A 20,375-nucleotide genomic window follows, 5' to 3' on the forward strand; every position below is an offset into this window, starting at 1 on the left:
CTTAAACAGGCTACGCGCTATTCTATAAGAGTCAAATGGTGATCATATACTTGGCTACGTCCGTAATATGACTAAACATAGTCACATGGATGCAAAGACGCGTGACTTGCTATACAGTGGCTACGCTCATCTAGTATCCATAAAGATTAAGAAATCGTACATACTTCACTGTGTACTACTGACACGTAAGACCAATTTAATGATTCACGTGACACTGATGTAGCTTTGACAGGAATATTCTCATCTGCCAGTAAAACGTGATCATCTATAATTATATCTTTTACCTTGTCAAGAATCAACTTCAGCGTTTGATGATAAAGAGATGCTTGTCATTTTCTGAATCATGATAAACAGTCGTTTTAGAAGGTCACCACCCAGTATGTAGAATACTAAAGCGATATGCTGTACGAGCATGTCTAAATATACAAAGTGAATTCACAGGTATTTGAGGAAAAGTGGATAGGTGTGAAAACTGGTTTAGCATCACATATGCCGCACCAATACCTCAATTTTAGGCATTGGTGCTCTGATAAACTTTGTGTGTCATATGTGATAGCGATTATGTGAGTGCGAGTGCTTCATGAACGCCACAACGTGTTGAGGGGTCACAGTCAGAAAAATTGTAACAACTTAGCTCAGTTAATGAACCACTTTTTTAAGGGTGGGGATTTGACAAAGCGCTTTGGACTGTGCTGTCTTCGCTAGGTGACTGTGTGCTGTGTAAGTTGTGAGTTCGAATCCGATCGAAAATCTACGGAATTTTACATTGACGTTTATCCAGCACCTAGAGCTATGAATACTGATGGAATGCTTGGCACTCCAATTGCGTCATTTGGTTGAGCCACTCCCTATTCACCGATCTCGACATACACCCACCTTCGATTTACAATCGGTAGAATGTTTCCAATCTGTAAGACGGAAGAGTATTGAAAAATTCGTTCTTTGAACACGGTTAAAAGTGGGTTATTTATTTAATGTAAATCAACTTACGTATGCCTCACCACAGAAAAGAGGTCTGTGACCTAATCTAATAAATATCTGCCAGTTAAGGATATCGTAATGTACAATTGAAGTAGTTTGTCATGCATGTTTGCGTTGCAATGTGAATGAATGCCAGGGGACATAAACTTTAAGTCCAAAGAACAAATACCACCAATGGTGGGTAATGAACTGAAAGCAAGGGGGAGGCTCCAAATAGCATCTATTCTAGCCCCTATCTCCCTGGGCATTCATTATTTAAAATGAGTTGGATATGACAGCAGCGCCGACGAATGCTCCCGAAAATCTGAATCTTTAAAGAACAATGATGTAAAATTATAGCACTGTGCCAACATGTTACGTTTTGTGAATACTTTTGGCATCACCTTGTTGGGGGAATTCTCTCAATTTGTCCATATTAAGTTGGTTTTTATGCCAAAACTGCTTCGATGCTGTGTTCGAAAAGTCCAAAGAACAGTAGATGAAAGCATTGAAAGAGCTGCTAATCACGAGGGGACGCGGAAAGGTGAAAACGATCAAACACTTGCTGTGTACATTGGATCGATTACCATGTAAACAATGAACAAACGATTCAATAGGCGAATTACTTTACGAATGGCTACCCAGATGATTTAGACACAAACTGCTCATTGTTTCAAGCAGATTGCTTCTCCCTGTTTGTTTGTGGATCTGTGCACCTGCAGGCCTTTGATGTGTGATGACCTGCAGACCGATATTTTACTGTAGTTGCCTTTGAAGTATGTTGTAGCCCTGACAAGGGGCGTTTTGTACGCGTTGAACACGCGTACTTACTGCCATTCGTGCCCCATGTGAGGCCGCGTAGGGGATTGGGGTACAAGTATGCAATCGGAAAATATTTCCCTTTCGGCAACTAAAACGGTAACCTATTAGCTTTGCATAAGGCCATCCTTGCGCTCCAAGTAGCGGGGATCAACTTAGAATTGTCCATTACTTTTTTACCGTTACACCCGTCACGTGGTGACGGGGTGTGATTGCAAAGTTTTAGGGGAAACTGTTGAGAAGAAAGCATTTTCTTATTTATAGCCTGCAGCTCGCGATTTTCCAAGATAAACAACACCTACACCTACAGTAATATTTCCTATAATGAAAATTTGTGAACGTCTTTGCAATATGTTAACGCGATGAGTGTGAATTGATTGTTTGTTCGTAAAAATTGTAAGAAATAGTCCAGGAACCGTGATAAAATAGGCCTAGATGCAAAGCATCGCGAGGAAGTTAGTAAGAAATTCACATCGCAATATTTGTGTTCGTATTTCTCGGCAGCAATGACTTATTTTTATATGTTGGGCATAAGAAGAGCAAGCAGGCGTTCTGCGCTTGCTTTTATCATAATAAATTTGATAGCAGCTATTTGGCGAGAAGACAGCGGGCGCTTATAATCGCGCAAAATTATTGATATTATTTCTTCTCATTGGAAATTATCGATCGGAGGTAGCAGCTCAAATTAGCAGCCATGGTATATTTAGAATCGCGTTCGTCACTGGACTTAGAACTAGATAGCTTGCTATCAACAGTACGTTACGTACCGATGTACGCCCCTGAAAGTTATAGAGAAGGTCTTGGGTTATCAGCTGCGGTATTTCCGGTAACACGTTGGTCGTATTAGTGTCTTATTCCGCCCCATCTTTTGTACTGTCCAGAAATTTCCACGCCAGAAACGTCTAACCCTGATCTATCATAAAGCGATCTTGCACACTAATGATCATTCATCTGTGAATGATGGCGCTTGTTGGTTTGCCCCTGGAACGGTAAGATCTTTTCCATATACAGTTTGAATTTTTTTGAGGTAAAATTAGTATATGGCCAGTTTGTATAAATCTTCATATAGTTCATCATTTTATGAGTATTTATGAGATTACTTAATTTGATTCGTTCATTTTCAAATAGTGAAACATTTACAAATTTTAAGTTTTTTGTAGTTCAGCTTGATATTTTAATTCATCTTGTGATTGTTTTTTACAATATTTTGCTTTTGTTTCTTCTCTCGACACTGATTTCCCAGAATCTTGTTAGCTGTAGTTTAGTTTTAGTCTGATTTCGGCAAATTTCGTGGGCAGTTTGTTGTCAGTGAGTTCGTTGGACCTATTTCGCTATGCTAATTACGGTAGGAAAGGTCAGGCCACGTTCCGTCCGACGAAAAGTCTTCACCGTGCAAAAACTACGTGAGTGGCTGTTATAGATCTACACGTCCCAGGAGCACTCAATTGTTCCTTGTTACGAGCTATGTTCAAAGCACAGAGTAACATAAACAGAGTAGCAACGCTTGCATGCCTTTTGTTCCATGGTCGTCTCGGTAGACTATTGGCTTTTCATATTAAAATGAGCTCCAAAGGTGTTAAACTTTTTGGAGGCTTTGTTTGTGGTTGATGATTACACGAGATTATGCGAAAAATACGACGAGATGGCATCGTACTGCCAGTCGCGTAGCAACCATAGTTACTTTGTGAGCTCTCAGGCCAGAAACACTGCTTCACGCCAATCAAAACATAACACGGCAGCAGTTTCATAAACATGTCCTTCCTTGACGCACGTGTAAAAGAGGGTATGACTGACCGTAAACCATTGAGGAAAACCAGACAGTATCGATAAAAGACTTTCAAATTTGGTTCAAACACACTCATTATATATTCATAAAAATATGAGAGGAATTTTTAAAACGGTAAAACTCATTTTCCTGATGCTCAAAACACTCCCGTTTTCGCCAGCACGTCAATTCTGCTCAGCACCACACGACAACAACAACACAAACTTTGCCGAACATACTTTCGCTTAACAATTGGCGAAAATCCGAAAACTACAGAAGGATTCATGGTCGGCACTCTTCGGAAAAGAGAGGCGAGAGCAACCTGAGGCGAGGCGAACATGGATGGGTGACGTAACCGCTTCACGCCTTAAACAATACCCGTTGCCACTCTATCTATGTTTCTCTATGGTTCAAAGTGCGTCAAGCTACAACTATTTTCAAGTACGAGTTACAGACATTCTTGAAATTCATTGATTGTGTTCAAAACCACCACCTGTTTGTCCTTTGTGTGTGTCCGTAATGTTATCTGGCTCATTTTGCGTACGCACATAGCTGTCAGTTTTAAGGTTTCCTGGATAAAGAGATATAGTTTATTCCGCCTCTGACGCAATGGTATACACTGTTTTACAATTAATTGCCACTCTTAGGCCTTTGGATCGATTTCCCTACCTTTAAGTTCGTTTTATCTAGTACGGTTTATTAATTAGATGCCTGTCATTACCAAAGCTCGTCGCCAATTGTCTCGCCGCTTTGTGAGCTAGCCTTTTCCATTTTTGGAATTTTCATTTTATTTTACAATTGGCTGCGGGATAAGCCGATAATTAAACACTTTTCCCAAATGTGTCGAATATCAAACAATAGACAAATTAGTCTGAAAGCAACCCTTTTGGAGCATGCATTTTGTAATATCTGTTTACGCAGTGAGCGTAATGATATGGGGTCTGATATCATCGCAACTTCATACCAAGGTTGCAAAGCAGAATTAATACCAATACTATATTGTCAAATACTAAGACTGTGGTACATTACGTAGTGGAAGATTAACTTCTTGAATACCACTCTCGAGTTTATATATTGACTCGAGGATGTCTACTAAACGAGAGTCGGCGTATGAAAGATAGTGCTGGGACATTAGTCTTTCAAGTTAGTGATTCCAATGTAAACCTTCTCATTATACACGGACAGTAGCTTGAGCGCAGTGTATGTTTTGATACTGCAGTTCATTTTTTTCTTCAGAGTGCTTACTGTTGAAACAAATTGTGCCATATCTTTCAACATCCATTTTCCATCAAGATCTGTGGGGGTAGATTTTTCATAAAAGTTGACATCCCGCATTCCGGATGACAACAATAAATATATGTTCTTGTGCTCGTTGATACTTTTCATAATATGCTGTAACGAAAATCTCAAGTGTGAACGCTTGACTTAAACTATGTTGAAAGAGTTTTACACTTATCGGAGGGAGAATTCTGGATTATACGAAAAAAAACAATCCATGGCTGTTTTGGTTATCATAATATTACTAAGTCTCGTCTGGTATCGTACTTAAACTCTTGCTTTCCGCGAGTTTCCAACACAAACTGCCGAGAGCTTGTGTAAAGTAATATAAATACTCTTTTTACTGGGGCTCAATGCTCCAAATCTGTGGGCATATATATATAAAAACAATAGTACATTCAAGGGGAAAAGGTAACTGAAAAGCCAAGCGACGGTGGCCAGTCTACTTTTCTTGCACAAAATCTATAGCAACTGCAAGCAACTGTGACCGTAGAAAAGGCCGGGTTAGGTCCTACACAACTATTTATAAAAGAAGAACGTACTAACTTAGTTTGTCGTCGCACCGAACGTACTCTCCATTTGCATATGTGATGAGTTGGACAATTATCTACGATAAGAACATCTCCGGTTTGAAGCGCTGGCTGACCCATCTCGGTCAATGAGTCCACGCATTGCGTAATAAAATCTAAGTTCTTCGCCGAATCAGAAGCGCCGTCAATGGTCTGAGCATGCATAATTCCATCGAGTCCAACTAACAAATTGAGTGTTACGTTTGGGCTTTGATGGTAACGGATAACTTCGATGGATGGCGTTCCAACAAGCGAATGTCCATAGACAGGACGGCTCACATGCGTTGTTTTAAAACCAGACTCATCCATGAATTTGATTCACCTTGGATCGATAGTACACAACAAATCCATATACGCTTGGGTATAGCGTAAATTGGCTTCTGTAAACCTTTCTTCGGCGACAGTTTTATTCCTCTTGTACGTCCAAAGTCCCCCGGTAAAGTAATTACGAACAGTGCGTCTAATTGCTCTCTCACTTACATCGGTCGCTGAAACTTCAGCTAACTTCGCCTTCATTGCTCTCGATGTAATTCCGGGTCTTTGAATCTTCAGCCCTTCCAAATATGCTGTGTCACCGTATAGGAGCTTCCTGGGACGGTGTCTCCTCCATGTCGGTTGAAGGGAACCTGTCCTGATATATCTCTTCCAAACTTTTCTGGCTCCCTCCACGCTTATCTTAAAACGCTTGCTTGTTTCTTTGTAAGCTCCTCGTTGTACCTCGCCAGATGCCGGATTGCCACTACAATCTCTTATATTTTGAACAATCAAGCTTGCAACGTCTTCACTGAAGGATTTGCCCTTATGATATTCGCGACCGTTATTATTGATGTTCATTGTAGGAGTGCAGCCTTACAGCGTGTCTACAGTGCAGTGTTGTCATCGATTTGAATTGGGCAGGTGAGACATTTTAGTAGAACGTTATCTCAATCCGAACAGTGGGGTGCCGATAGTGAACCTTGCATTTATTACACCGATCACCACTTTGTTTCGTTTTATACAAACATAATTTCTGCATGCACCAGACAGGCTTAATCAACACTAAAGTGGCCACGGTTGTATTATATTACATGGACATTCGACATCATACTCCTTTGCCAAGAATATGACTTTCCACAGCTAACTTGCAATGTACAAATCTACCTCAAATTTCTTTGCCTAATATGGAATGAACTCCTCTACCAATGAACTATGCCTGAGCTATTTTTTACTTTTATGAGAATCACCCGAAGGAAAATAATCGATATATTTGGTTGAATAAACATATTGTTGTCAAGTGACCAGCTCTTATAAAAGTAAGCTCCTCCTATTACCCCATCATACATCGCAGGCGACTCAGCACATACACACCTCAAGCTTTGCTTTAAAACCTCATCTGTAGTCGTGAGTATCATTTTTTGCTTATAATTAATCCACTAAATTTGCTTTGCTCTAACTCAGAACTTCCTTCTTATGAGCGTCGAGTGTTTTCAATTGTTAGTGCGCTTCTGTGGATTTCTCGGAATAGATGTGAGACAGCTGTTTCCTGAAGTCGTTAAAATCATCAAAGCGCTTTTGTGTACCATGACTTATGATGTAGTTATTACAGTTGGTCTAAATTCATCGTTGAAATCCTATGCTAATATAGTGACATGACATATGCCTATTGTTAGTTTGTTCAAAACATTTGAAGCATTGAAGCTATGAATGGATACGTATAGAAAAGATATGCTGCAGCTGCATTTCCTCCGAAATTTAAAGTAAATACAGGATCATTGGCATTACCACACCTGAAATATAGTGGTTGATAAAATAAAACGCTGTCGAATGATCGTTTCTCGCTATTTCCGGTTAAATTTCTTACTCCAGAGAACAGCATAGTCGATTAAACAAATTTGCAGATGATCTTTGTTTTTCAAATCATTATCTGTACCAGTAAACTCAAATAACTTATTGCAATCCCTTACCTTTGTCAAGCATTGCTCCTCAAAAGTATTTGTCTTCTGCATACCAGCTTTCAGGTCGAAAATTTGACAATCCTGTTCTTTCAAGATCTGTTGGGTTTCTTCTTCAAGATAAGCAGTAATCTATGGTCAGGAACACAACAGCAGTCTTATGTTCACGTGAATATTGGTACTTTTGAAAGTTTGATGAATATAATAATATTATTGATTTGTGTACAGCATTTGAATTACCCAATGTCGAAACTTTTAAATTTGTAAGAGGGAAGTATGGACCCTTTAACAGTAGCCATGATATTTGTTTAAGATAAGCCAGTTTAAACATGTTTACCCTAATAAATATGTCACTATACTACCAGAGTCCGACATCCATACCAGCTCTTGATATGCTATCATGCAATGCGAGTTGTTGTATGTTCAAGTAGGCATATATAACGAAGGCAAATATGGTACCCCGGTATCACTTAAAGGCGGGGACCTCCCTTTTAATGAGCGCCAAGCTATGGCGGCGCTCACTGTGTAACTGGACACCAAACAGGCAACACGCGGGCACACGCTCCAGAAAATGTTACTTTTAATTTTCTCAGGCCGTATAAACGCAGACAGACTGCCAAGCGGTCAGTGCGAAGCTGCTAGCCCTGCAGATCGAACTTTGTGGTTATATTCAAATTCTAACGCGAGTGGAAGACACTTTTTTAGGAAATTCGAGCGTTGGTGGTGGGGAATCAGTGACCGTTGGCGATTTGAATCGACCGTCAATTAAACGCTTGTGTAAACTATGTTTGCAGGACTAGCAAAAGGTCACAAAAGGTTGTGACCAGTTTGTGTAATTAATGTTATAGAAATGAAAAATCGTACTGGCCAAGTGTTTGACTGGAAGGAGAACTCCACTAATGCGAGAACCTGGGGATTGAAAATTGCGGCTTTAAAGGCTCCATTCGCTATAAACCTTATTTCCGAGAGTCAGCAATTCATCAAATACACGTCATTTGACTGGCATATACCATTGAGATCTAGCTAGATACACTTATTGAAGCCTTTTGCATGTTCTTGAAGCCGTCTCTTCATGATAAAATACAAATCATTAGGTTTGTGATACTAGTCAATTAATGCAATGCGCCTTTTCAGAAGTGAGGAAAAGGAAATTGTGGTGTAGGAAAACTTTTGAGCAACATGTGTAACCTCCACAAATGTAATAATCTCCACAAATGTAATATCAACCACAATTGTAATAAAATGCGCCCATAAATGTAATATCGCCCATAAATGTAACAAAAATCAACCATAAATGTAATAAAAACACCAACCACAAATGTAATAAACGGTAACCATAAATGTAATAAAAAAACACCCATAAATGTAATACTTATCAACCATAAATGTAATAAATCTATTTTGTCGTTGCAATTCAGGAATTAGCCCTTAAATATTGATCTATGTAATAAGGAATGCAACTCCACACATTATTCATATCTTGATTGTTTGCGTTTTAGTATGTTTGTAAGTATATTTGAAAGTGTATTTTACGTTTCACTGTTTTGTGTATAGAACTGATTGGCCGCGGCGAAACACAGCTGTAATATGAATGTCAGTGCAGTCTCTACTCCAGAGTGGGGAAGACTGTGTAACACTACGATCCTTTTTAACGCCGTTTTTTCGAAAATTGCCGTGCTTTCTTAATCAATTGCCTCAAAGTCGTCTTCAGGGGATAAATTTTGTGGAATAATCGATAGATTGTCTGTATTCCTATGTTGTCCCACTTGAAGTTTGTTCCTTCACTAGGGATGCCAGGATGTCTTATTTTGTTCTACTGTGTTCAAGGTAGTGTTCGTATTGTTTTTTACTAGATTGAAATATATGTTCTCGTCAACATGTTTTGTGTCGTAAGTTTCTGTTATAAGGTTTTATATTTCTCTGTTATTTGTTCTGAGTCATCTGTCATAAACTTTGTGTGGTATCACTGGTTGACGAGTTATTTTGACGCTTCCTTATTATGTAATTATCAGTGTCTAGAACTGCTGTTCCACTTCCATTATCTAACGGTTTGATCAGTACCTCGCCGTTTTCTGACAGTGTTCTCAAAGTATTCTGTTCTGTGTTTCGGAAAGGAAACCTAGTTTCAGGAAAGTATGCAATAACATTACACTAGTCTTATTAAAGTTATTATTTACTCAGGGCATTGATAAACAAATGATCACATATGCAAGTTCAAGTTTATTACATTTATGGTTGAGTTTTATTACATTTATGGTTAATTTGTTTATTACATTTGTGGTTGCGGGTTGTTACATTTATGGTTGACTATTTTATTACATTTGTGGTTGATTTTATTACAATTGTGGTTGATATTACATTTGTGGAGATTATTACATTTGTGGAGGTTACAACATGCAGCAAACGTCATATTTCAACACCATGAGGTTCTGCTCAGTATCAAAGGCGCACCATGAAACACAATGAACATTATGCAGTGGTCCACCGTTTGATTACGGTTCCATCTGGAATGCCAAGGGTTTGGTCAGAGGGTCGCCCTGTGGTTTTTACAGTGGCACGAGGTGAACAACTTATAGTAAGCTTATGTTATATGAGAAAATAAGGTATGACGTAATAATCGTACGATTTTTCAGAAACGAAAAAATGCAAGACTTGTCGTGGAACGAGTAATCCCTGGTGATTGCAAATGAGTTAATCGCTCAAACAAGGCCTGTCCAAAGAATGCTACCGTCCTTTCAAGATGCGCTGGTAGATTTAAGTGCTACCCCTCGGCTTCGCCTGTCAGCTTTCAGCCCTGTCCGCATAGCTAGGGGCGCTTATGGACAAGTAAATGGGACACTTATAAAATAGATAAATATGTAGCTGACAAGACAATGGCAGTCAATGTATTCTTGGACACAGCATACGGCAGAGGGTGACTTTAGGTAGTGTGCGCCTAAAAAGTGAATGACTTGAACTTTCGCTCAAACTTTTTTCAACGAATATTTTGACCATTCACTTTCAAAATCAAGAATAATAATCTGTGTTACCGTGAAAATTTTGGTACTAGAGAAACAAATTGCCCATGGTTTACCAATATTTTAATATTCAAAATGGGCGCCATCTCTGTGTTAACTCTACAGAGCAAATATAAATTTTTGGATTTCGAAAAACTAAGACTGTGAAAAGTTTTCTACAAAGAGAGCTTTAAAATGAATCATCAGAAGTGCCCTATCGGAAATAATTGTAAAAGAAGAAAGAATTGGAAATAATTGTAAAAGAAGAAAGAATTGGAAGATTTGTAAAAATTAAATGGTATAATAGTTCTAGAGTTGTGCCGCCACATGGTAGCCCCCAACTCAAAAACACCTCCCAGTAGACAAAGTGAAGGAGTGGCAGTGATAATATCGCAATACGTGTGAGGATTAAGAAATAAACTCCCGCAGCCTAACATTAAACGGTGTGTTCAGATCAGGCATAAAGGCGTATCTTGTTTGTGAATATGCTGTTGCATTGCGCATTGCTGGGACTCATGACTCTCTAGATCTCTTAGGCCCAGAAAAATAAAAAGTCTGTTTCTCATCCTAGACGTATTGCAAAAATGATGCGGTGACGAGACGTTTTTTCTCTCAAAATTTATTTTTATTCTTCAATGTATTTTTGAATACATTTAGCAACATTTCTGCGATTTGAATTTTAATACAGCAATGCACAGTTTTGACAGCTTAATATAACAGTGACATGTGTATACAGTTCTGAATGGACTGTAATTGTCAGTTATTTTGTTTACAGTTTTGTTTTATACAGCACTATGTTATGCACTATCGTCGCACATTTTTGCACTTATTTCTTATTTTTTCATTTTATTTCCACATGAACAGATAAAAAAGGTTGACGCGGCGGGCCTGAATTGTCGCGTGCGAGGATGAGAAACAAACTTTTATTTTTTTGGCCTACGTTCGTCTACGTGAAATTATATCACGAAAGTATAATTTTACAATGCGAGTAAAATCTAACAAGCCTGCCTTTTTGGTCTTGTTAATTCTCTGTGACAGGATGGCGCTTACATCCGACGGTTCATAGTTCCTGAAAACCTGAAGAGCCACTTTTTTGTCGAATCATGTTCCGTGAAAGGTATGTCACTTTTTATTCAAAACCTTAGTCGTTATATTTGTATGACTCGTATTTATGCATTTTGTCGATTTGTGAGTTTTAGAGCCCTCCGAGCTGAAGCGTGTGCAGCTGTTTGTCTATTAACTCGTATGGCCAAGCTTGCATATACTAGTATTAGCTATACGCACGTAATTGCTTTGAAATACTACATCTAAATGATGACAATATTCGACTAGTAACTGTCACGATTGACGACTGATAATGTTAATGCATAATTCTGCATCATACTTTAAAGACCTTGATGTGTGCCAAAGCAAAAATTGGCATGTATTGAGGTTACAATGCACAAATTGCAGGCAAGTTGAATGTGCAACTTCGTCACATGTCATGAAGTTATTAACGGCTGATAAAATAGTCGTAATATCGTGCGCATATATTTTTCACAGGTAAAAATTTGAAATGCCTGGCGAAAGATGACAGATGAACTTCACCAAATAATAATGATAAAATAAAGAATTATATAATTATCATAATGCGAATAATAGTAGATCCAAATTGTCACGAAAATTTGATTTAAAGGAACAAAATTTGTGTCCATTTAGATGCCCCATTTTTCCATGGCAACCATTTTGGGGTTATAAACATGATTTCTTGTCAAATGCCGTTGACAATAGTATAGAATGAAGCAAAACGTTTGAAAAAAAAAGTTTCATCGGTTTTGATAAACAAAAGTGATCTTTATACTCATGCAGACTGTTTCCATGGCAACCATTTCGGGGTTCAAATTATCATTTTTTATCAAATGCTATTGACAATGGCAGAGAATGCATCATAACTTTCAAAAGAAGATTTTCGATAAGTTGTAATAAGTAAAGGTGAACTTTACACATGTGCAGCCTGTTTCAATGGTGACCATTTTGGGGTTCAAAATATGTATCAGTTTTTGTCAAATGGCATTGAAAATGGCTCAAAATGAAACAAAACTTTAAAAGAATGTTTTTTGATTGGTTGTGAAAAACAAAAGTGATCCTTATACTCATATAGCCTGTTTCCATGACAACCATTTAATGGCAAGATATCTTAGGTTTTTTTAAAAAACATTATGGTTGCCATGGAAACACATCGCATAGTTGTGGACATTCCATTAATTTTCTTCCATCCTTGATGTGCTCGCTAGAAAAGCATTTTACACTGTTTTACAAGGCTGCATTTACCGCTCCCTTCCAGGGGTGTCTGTGAATGTAGCCCTAGTGTACAGATTTTCTTTGAAGTGTCAATTTCAACATTTCTGCGATAAAAGTTTTGAACATTCTTACCTATGAGACATTTACCTATCAGAGACACAATTATTATCATGATATACCTTATTCATCGGGGGCACATGACACAAAATATACATTAGTCAACATACTTTATATTTACTTCATGATGGATCTGAATCAAACTAAGATCGTTTTAGTAGATTCACATGTGTACTTTTATAAAGCTCCAATTCCTATAGTCTTCAAACTAAAATTTGGGAAGAGTTATCCCATAAGTAATAGCTTAGCCCATCGGTATACTTTATACATTGTAAGCAATATGTGACTCAAAACAGTGGTTGACATAGATTACATATCCACTGTGTAATGGGTCTGTATCAAATTAAGATCTATTTATGGTAGAACATTTATTACAATATGTGTTTTTGAAATTTAATTTGTCATCGTTGATGACACAGTCCTCATATGTTAATGCGTATTTTGATTATGCGTCCGTAGAGAGGATCAAATCATGTTCATTAATTGTGCCTGTGACTAAGAACGGTGGTTTTAATCGGGGTTGAACTCACAATGTACGGTGCCCAGTCACCTAGCGAAAAAGCATCAGACAAAACAGCTCAGTCAAATACTTATGTTATAAGATTGATTCAATAACCGAGTCAAGTTGTTACAATTTTTCTGACTGCGATCCTTCCGCACGTTGTAGAGTTTGTGAAGCGTTCACGCTCGTACGCTTACTATCACACATCGCACACAAACTTCATCGAAGCGAAGCAATGAAAACATAGCCTAAATTGAGAAGAATGAGTCCCGAGGTGGTGAAAACGTAAAAACCAATGCGGGCGTTCATCCTATTAACAAAAGGTCATTTTATGAGCCAATAAGTAATTAATCGACAGGATACTGCAAAAACATTTTTGCAATTTATTGCAACACTGGCAGATTACTACCTGTACAGCGTTTCATAAATGATACTGCTAAGTGTCAATGAATTGTATTACAAAACTGTGAGATAAACATCTGTACCAAGTTTCATGAAATTTGATGAAGCTTTTTGGACATATCACTAAAGTTGATTAAATATGTAAATAAACATCAATTTACAAGAAACTGCTAAGTGTCTTCGTTAATTGTTAAAGCAAGGTGAGCTCAACATCTGTACCAAGTTCCATTACATTTGATGATCCATTTCTAATCACGAAAATTCATTAAATATGCAAATCAGCCGTTAATTGACGCGATACAACTTTATATCGTAGCATGTCATTACACTACCGGAACATCAACATCTGCACCAAGTTGCCTCAAATTTGATGCTGAAATCTAGACATATCACACTAATTATGAAATTCATCAAATATGCAACTTGGCAATCAATTGACATGATACTGTTTAATTTCTTTGCACATTTTACACTACTGAAAGATCAACATCTGCACCAAGTTTCATCAAGTTTGATGCTGTATTTTGGGACATAGGCCATTTATTAGGAAAATTCATTAAATATGCAAATTTTCTACTAATCTGAACGGCGTCGATAAATGCGTTAATTTAAATGTTGAAGCAATGTCAGCTCAAAATTTGTACCAAGTTTCATTAAATTTGGTGAACCATTTCTTGACATATCAGCCTAATTACGACAATTCATTAAATATTCAAATCAGCCAGAAATCAATATGATACTACTACTGATGTATGCACGCCATTATACCATTAGACCAATATGTGGGGACTAAAAATTAACAGCTTTCTAATTTAAATTTTGGAAGTGTTTCTTATCGGACATGGCTCAGCCTTGTAAGTTATGCACAGGCTAAAATTGCACAAAATGGTTCATAGTTAACTAAAATTATTTTTACTCCTTGGACATTCACGAAAATATATTATTTGATGTTTCAATATGTCTGAAAACCAATAGGCTATGTGACTGCGACACAACGCCACTATCTTCTTGCATAATCTATGGTGTAAAGAAGTTAATTTTATGAGTGGTGAGGTGATATACTGCAGTTGGCTTTCAATAGCAAGTGAATATTATTTCTGTACCTACGGATCATGCGCTGAGGTTATAGCGTTTTGCTATTGTATATGTTCCCTTGAAATCGCTAAAATGGACATTTTAGCCGTGAAAATTTTCTGTCAATAGGGACTACTTTTTCTCATTTGCAGAAATGTATGTAATTACCATTTTTATTTTGCTAGCAGCGTTGAAGTTACGCGGAGTTCAGAAATACGTACTTCATCATTAAAAACAGGGTAAGTATATCATCAAAACACTTGAATCACATGTCAAAAAATAACTTGTCAAATTTTCATACCAGATTGCATATTGACATCATGGGAATATTATGCTGATGAGAATTAAGTTATCATTTGGCCGTTATTTGATATATTACACGTGATTTACTATGTCTGATATTTCTGTGTGGTACTACATAATTTTGAAAGGGAACAGATAAACTCTAATTGTAATGTTCTTTTGGGAAGAGTTCATCTCCGGTACATGCTTTACCAACTTGTGTACATCCCCAAGAAAAGCGTCAGAGTCCATCCACCAGGACACACACTTTCGTAAAATAAATTCAGTTATACATGACCGACAATTGTTATTCTGAGAACATTATAGGTGTTGTCCATAATACAATACGACACCTAGCACGTGTGCTACTCACGTGACGTCATGGGTACATACCAAGTACACCACAAAGTAAACACTGTAATAATACAACCACTGATTAGAAATGGTGCCTTGCTAAGTCTCTGAGAAATTGGTGGCATTATGAGAGGACTGTACTTTGTGATGCAAATTTTCGTTATTACAAAACGTCTCAGAGGTATGACTAATGGAACAGTGAAAATAAAACACTATAATTTCTGCGACGCAAAAACCTGACAGCATCATATAAACACTATTGAAAAGAAATGTTCTAAACAAGGTATATCTTTCTTGTTATCAGAAAGCTATTTGACATCCAGGAAAAAGTTATCAAAACCTATCAAGACCATATTGTGGAAAAAATCCCCACTAGCAGTGCTCCAAGATCTGAAAAACTAATACGTGCCGTGCTGGACGGTGATGTGCAGGAGGTTGAAAAACTTCTTTCTAAGCCTGAATCTGCGAAAAGATCGTTGCACAGTGTAAGTACAGAAACGTAGTATGTAAATTTACTAATGAAGACATGAAAAGTCAAATTTACAGAGAAGACTACAAGTTATTCTTCCCTACTAATAGACAGTCTGAAAACTCCCAGTCCACTTTTACTTTACAAAATAGGAACTAAAAGTTAACATTGACACTCACACACAAACAAACAAACAAAACAAATATATATACATATATATACATATATATATATATATATATATATATATATATATATATATATTATATATATATATATATATATATATATATATATATATATATATATATATATGTATGTATGTATGTATAATGTATAAATATGTATATATGCGTTAAACTTAAGTAGCATACATACATACATAAATACATACATACATATATATACAACTCATATAACCATACAATAATGCATTCGAGTGTCTCGAATGTTGTTTTGTTGATGCGAAAATTGTCAAAATATTACGATATTCATCAAAATTAGGGTAATAACCCATAAATCAATGTAAGTTTAAGTGAGTGAAGCATCGAGCGTCGTAACTCGATGTGTATTCTAATGATTTTCAATTCTGTTAGAGTACGAACAAAACATTACAAAGTATTTACATCGTATGCTTTTACATTTGTTTGTTACTGGTTTGCCAAAATAGAGCTAACCTTGTTCAAACGACCTAAATGAAAATTTGACTTTTTGAGAATCTCATTCTTTGTATCTGAAATTTACATGGACAACGACAATGACCATGTTGCCCATTTATGGCTACACTCGATATAATTCACTGACTAGATATTAAAGGCATGTCTTGGCGCCGTATTGTCTCATCAGAAAATTTACCCACACGATTACAATTTCACTGGAAAACAAAAGGCTATTACACCTTCATAATCCTCTTACCGACCAGAACAAAGGCGATCTCTGGGATCGCGAACAGTGCCTTTAAGGGAGCTTGTTTTAAGGTGATTCTGTTATGATTCACTAACAACAAGTACCGTACTCTTCAGCTGCGTAGACGATAAACCCGGCACGGAATCGACTGTGAAAAATGAAAGGAGCTGGTCGCAATACTTATCAGACTTAAAATGAATGCGTTGGCTTTTTGTTTACTTTTTGTTAAACTATGCTTGCTCTTTAGTTTATAGCCCAAAACTAAAAAGCAAGGTATCAAATTTTGATCTTAGTTATAAAAGACGTCGCATGGTATCATAAGTTTTGTTCGCTCAGCCGTTACATGTATATGAACATGCCAACACCTGAGCCTAGCATTAAGTAGTTCCAGTTACAATGAAAATAGGATACATATTTTAAAATGTTTTAATACCGGCTTAGATCAGTACTCTCGAAACAACAGGAAAATGGTAATACAGGCACAGCATGTATGATTAAATACAATATACAATACAAACAAAATAATATAACACAATATAATACAATTCAAATCAATACAATACAATACAATACAATACAATACAATGCAATACAATACAATACAATACAATGCAATTCGATACAACACAACACAATACAATGCAATACAAAACAATACAAAACAAAGTAATAAAATACAAGACAATACAATACAATAAAACAAAATACAAGACAAGACATTACAAGACAAGAAAGACACAAAAATAAAGTACATGATGTGAATTGAATGTGCTCCAAGTTTTACAACAGGTTCATTAATGGCAGTACACTTCACTAAAGAATCAGATATCTGTTATATCATTATATATAGCAGGTTTCATCAACTTTCGCAAAGAACTCTCAGAGTTGAAATCACTAATTGCAAAACTTAATTTCATATGCAAATGAGCTTTTTATTAACTTGACGCTGCTCAATGCTTCATGGGACAATTACATATCTTTCAGATTAATATAGGTTGTCCGTTTCATCAACTTTAATGCTCAAATTTTGGAGTTATATCACTAATTACAAAGTTCATTAAATATGCAAATGATTGATCAACTTAATTGCCTTAATTAACTTAACACTTTTAAATGCTTTACAACACAGTTAGATATATGTCGGATCAGTATCTGCAGCAGACGTCATCAGATGTGGTGCACTTATTTCGGAGTTATACGACTAATTACAAAACTTCATAAAATATTCAAATGCGCTATTTATTAACTTGACACTGCTCAATGCTTCTAAATATAATTAGATTTATATCACATCAATATATGTTGCACGTATCATCAAATTTTGCAGGAATTTTAGAGTTATGTCACTAATTACAAAAGTTCTTTCAATACTTAAATGAGTAGAAGATTACCATGAAACTCACAGTATCATCATATTGTTCTGAGATTGTCATCTGTGAAACGTTTCATGAAATTTTGTGCAGTATATCTTGATATATGTTGACACTGTTATTACTGTCTCCATAGGGAAATCATTATATGAAAAAATGATATGTCATAACTTCATTAACATGCAAGCCACACTAAACAAATCTAACCAGTTCTTGCAATTAACATATGGTACCTGTCTACCAAATCCGTTTTGAATCTGGGCAGGCGTGTTTTAGATATCGTGTAAACAGACGGACACACAGAAAGACATACACACACACGCACTCACACACACAAGCACAGACAGACAGACAGACATCGCTATGACATAAGCTCACGTGTGCGAACATGTAAGCTAAAAATAAAATCAACAGCAAAATTCAAGGTACAGTAAAGTGACCCTTAATTTAAATAGATAACTTGATTTTCATCATAGACGAATACATTCCGAGGAATTGAAACTACAGCACTTCAAATTGCTGCAGAGAATAATGACTTTCGAATGGTGGAATTATTATTCGACAAGGTACCGCCTAAAAGTAAGTTTGTAAATAATTCTTAATGGTTTACAGGTTAACGGATCCATGGCCTCCAATGACTTGGCTGGTCTTTCAGTGATTTTGTCGGTTAATGGATCGATAAAATTACTGGTAGCTTGTAGACAATCCGTGGCATATTTTGGCAAACCAATAATCTATTTGCACCTTCATAACAGAAAATTGAAACGGAACGAATTTTACATTTTCAAATGGTCTTATTATCGCGATTGCTAACTTTTATGTCTATTATGAAATATAAAACCAAGTTTGAAATACGGGAAATAAGGTATATACGGCTCTGGGAAAATCGGTTACATTATTCGGCCGACAATTTGTTCACCCTGAAATTAAGAAATTGAAGTCGAAATATGGGCGAATTATATTATTTCACGGGTTCTCGTGACCATTTACATTGAAATCGGACCAAATTTCGATCTTACATCTCTCTTCTCAGGGTTTTATCTTTATCGGGCTTATATTTTATTCAATAAATGCAATTAGAAATTAAAGCTGCAAGCAGTATAATCGGAGCCTAAGCGGTTACCATGGTTGAAAGTAATTGCACTGATGACACTATGTGCGAAATTTGCGCTTCTGGTCTTTTTGTCGTTATGAAGAATTTGAATAACATCTTGTGGTTATTGAGATTTTTGTGAGTTTTGAGTGCAATCAATATTCAGACTTTCAAAGCTTGTCCTACCTTTAACGATTGGCACGACGACAATGCCATGACCTGTGAGTTGTGAACTGTCAGATATTCAACTTTCTTGCAAAAACAACATGCAATATCATCAAATTAAAAAATGTAAAATCAAAATTGAGATTACGTATACTGAAAACATGAAGTAGTCAAACCTTACGTGTAACAACTTGAATTGTACAAGTGTCTTCAAACTCTTGTCAAGGCTTGCCTAGCAGCCCCTGGCCGTAAAATTTTAGAAAATGTACAATGATGAAAGTTTTTTTTTGTTTATGAATAAGAAATCAGTTCCAAACTGATTTACTTTAAATTTGTTATATTGTATCTTTCCTCTGTACACTGAACTTTCACTATTTTTCAACGCCTGTTGCACGACCAAGCAAATATTTGTTTAGATTTCTAGCCGTTTCGAATTGAGATGGTGCAAACAGCACTGCGACACCTGCTTTTGTTGTGATTTCTGCTGTAAAGCGATATATTTTTGACAAGTAATCCCAATATGGGATGAAATGCGACGCTCATTTAACATTGGAACCAGTACGCGCCATTGCGACAATGTCCCCAAAACGGAACCCACTGTCGCGCATTGCAGCGCTCTGCAGGTCACTTTGGGAGCACGCAAAAGTCGACTGTGTTTAATGGATGTAGTCTGCACGTAATATATGATACTGACGATGGCTTGAGGCTTATGTTTACGTACTTTCGAAGCTGTGATTGAAAGTAACTAAAACTCTGCACTTGGTTGTAGTCAAACTGAGCTTTGATTCGAGGTAGATACGTTATACTGTTGCAATTGCCTGAAATCAAAGCATAGTGACGCAGTCCCGGAAACTTGAGTTTTGTTTTGTGGAACTAATTTATAATAAAATAATACAAACTTTGATTGACAAATTATGCAAGTTGTCCCCAAAATGAGCAAAATTCCCCAAAAACTAATCGGTAGTGGGACACAGTGCCCCTTGTTTAAAATCCCTGGCTGCAACAGTGATCATTGTAATCAATCAGCTGTCTCAATTTTGTCC

The 20,375-nt window shown here is 36.7% G+C and overlaps 1 protein-coding gene across 2 annotated transcripts in view; it reads left to right on the forward strand.

The window, feature by feature from the left end:
• The first annotated feature begins 6,717 nt into the window (after positions 1–6,717).
• LOC139133384 (short transient receptor potential channel 4-like) overlaps positions 6,718–20,375 on the forward strand; it is a 33,022-nt gene continuing 19,364 nt past the window's right edge. The window contains exons 1-5 of one of the 2 annotated variants that reach the window (XM_070699942.1): positions 6,718–6,771; positions 11,357–11,435; positions 14,879–14,932; positions 15,634–15,814; positions 18,551–18,653. In XM_070699942.1, coding sequence (XP_070556043.1) covers positions 11,422–11,435; positions 14,879–14,932; positions 15,634–15,814; positions 18,551–18,653 — 352 coding nt within the window. In that variant the 5' untranslated portion in view covers positions 6,718–6,771; positions 11,357–11,421. The remainder of the gene's footprint in view (positions 6,772–11,356; positions 11,436–14,878; positions 14,933–15,633; positions 15,815–18,550; positions 18,654–20,375) is intronic. The other variant, XM_070699943.1, reaches the window with a different exon arrangement.

The sequence above is a fragment of the Ptychodera flava genome, chromosome 5 (genome assembly GCF_041260155.1).
Source record: "Ptychodera flava strain L36383 chromosome 5, AS_Pfla_20210202, whole genome shotgun sequence".
NCBI lineage: Eukaryota > Metazoa > Hemichordata > Enteropneusta > Ptychoderidae > Ptychodera > Ptychodera flava.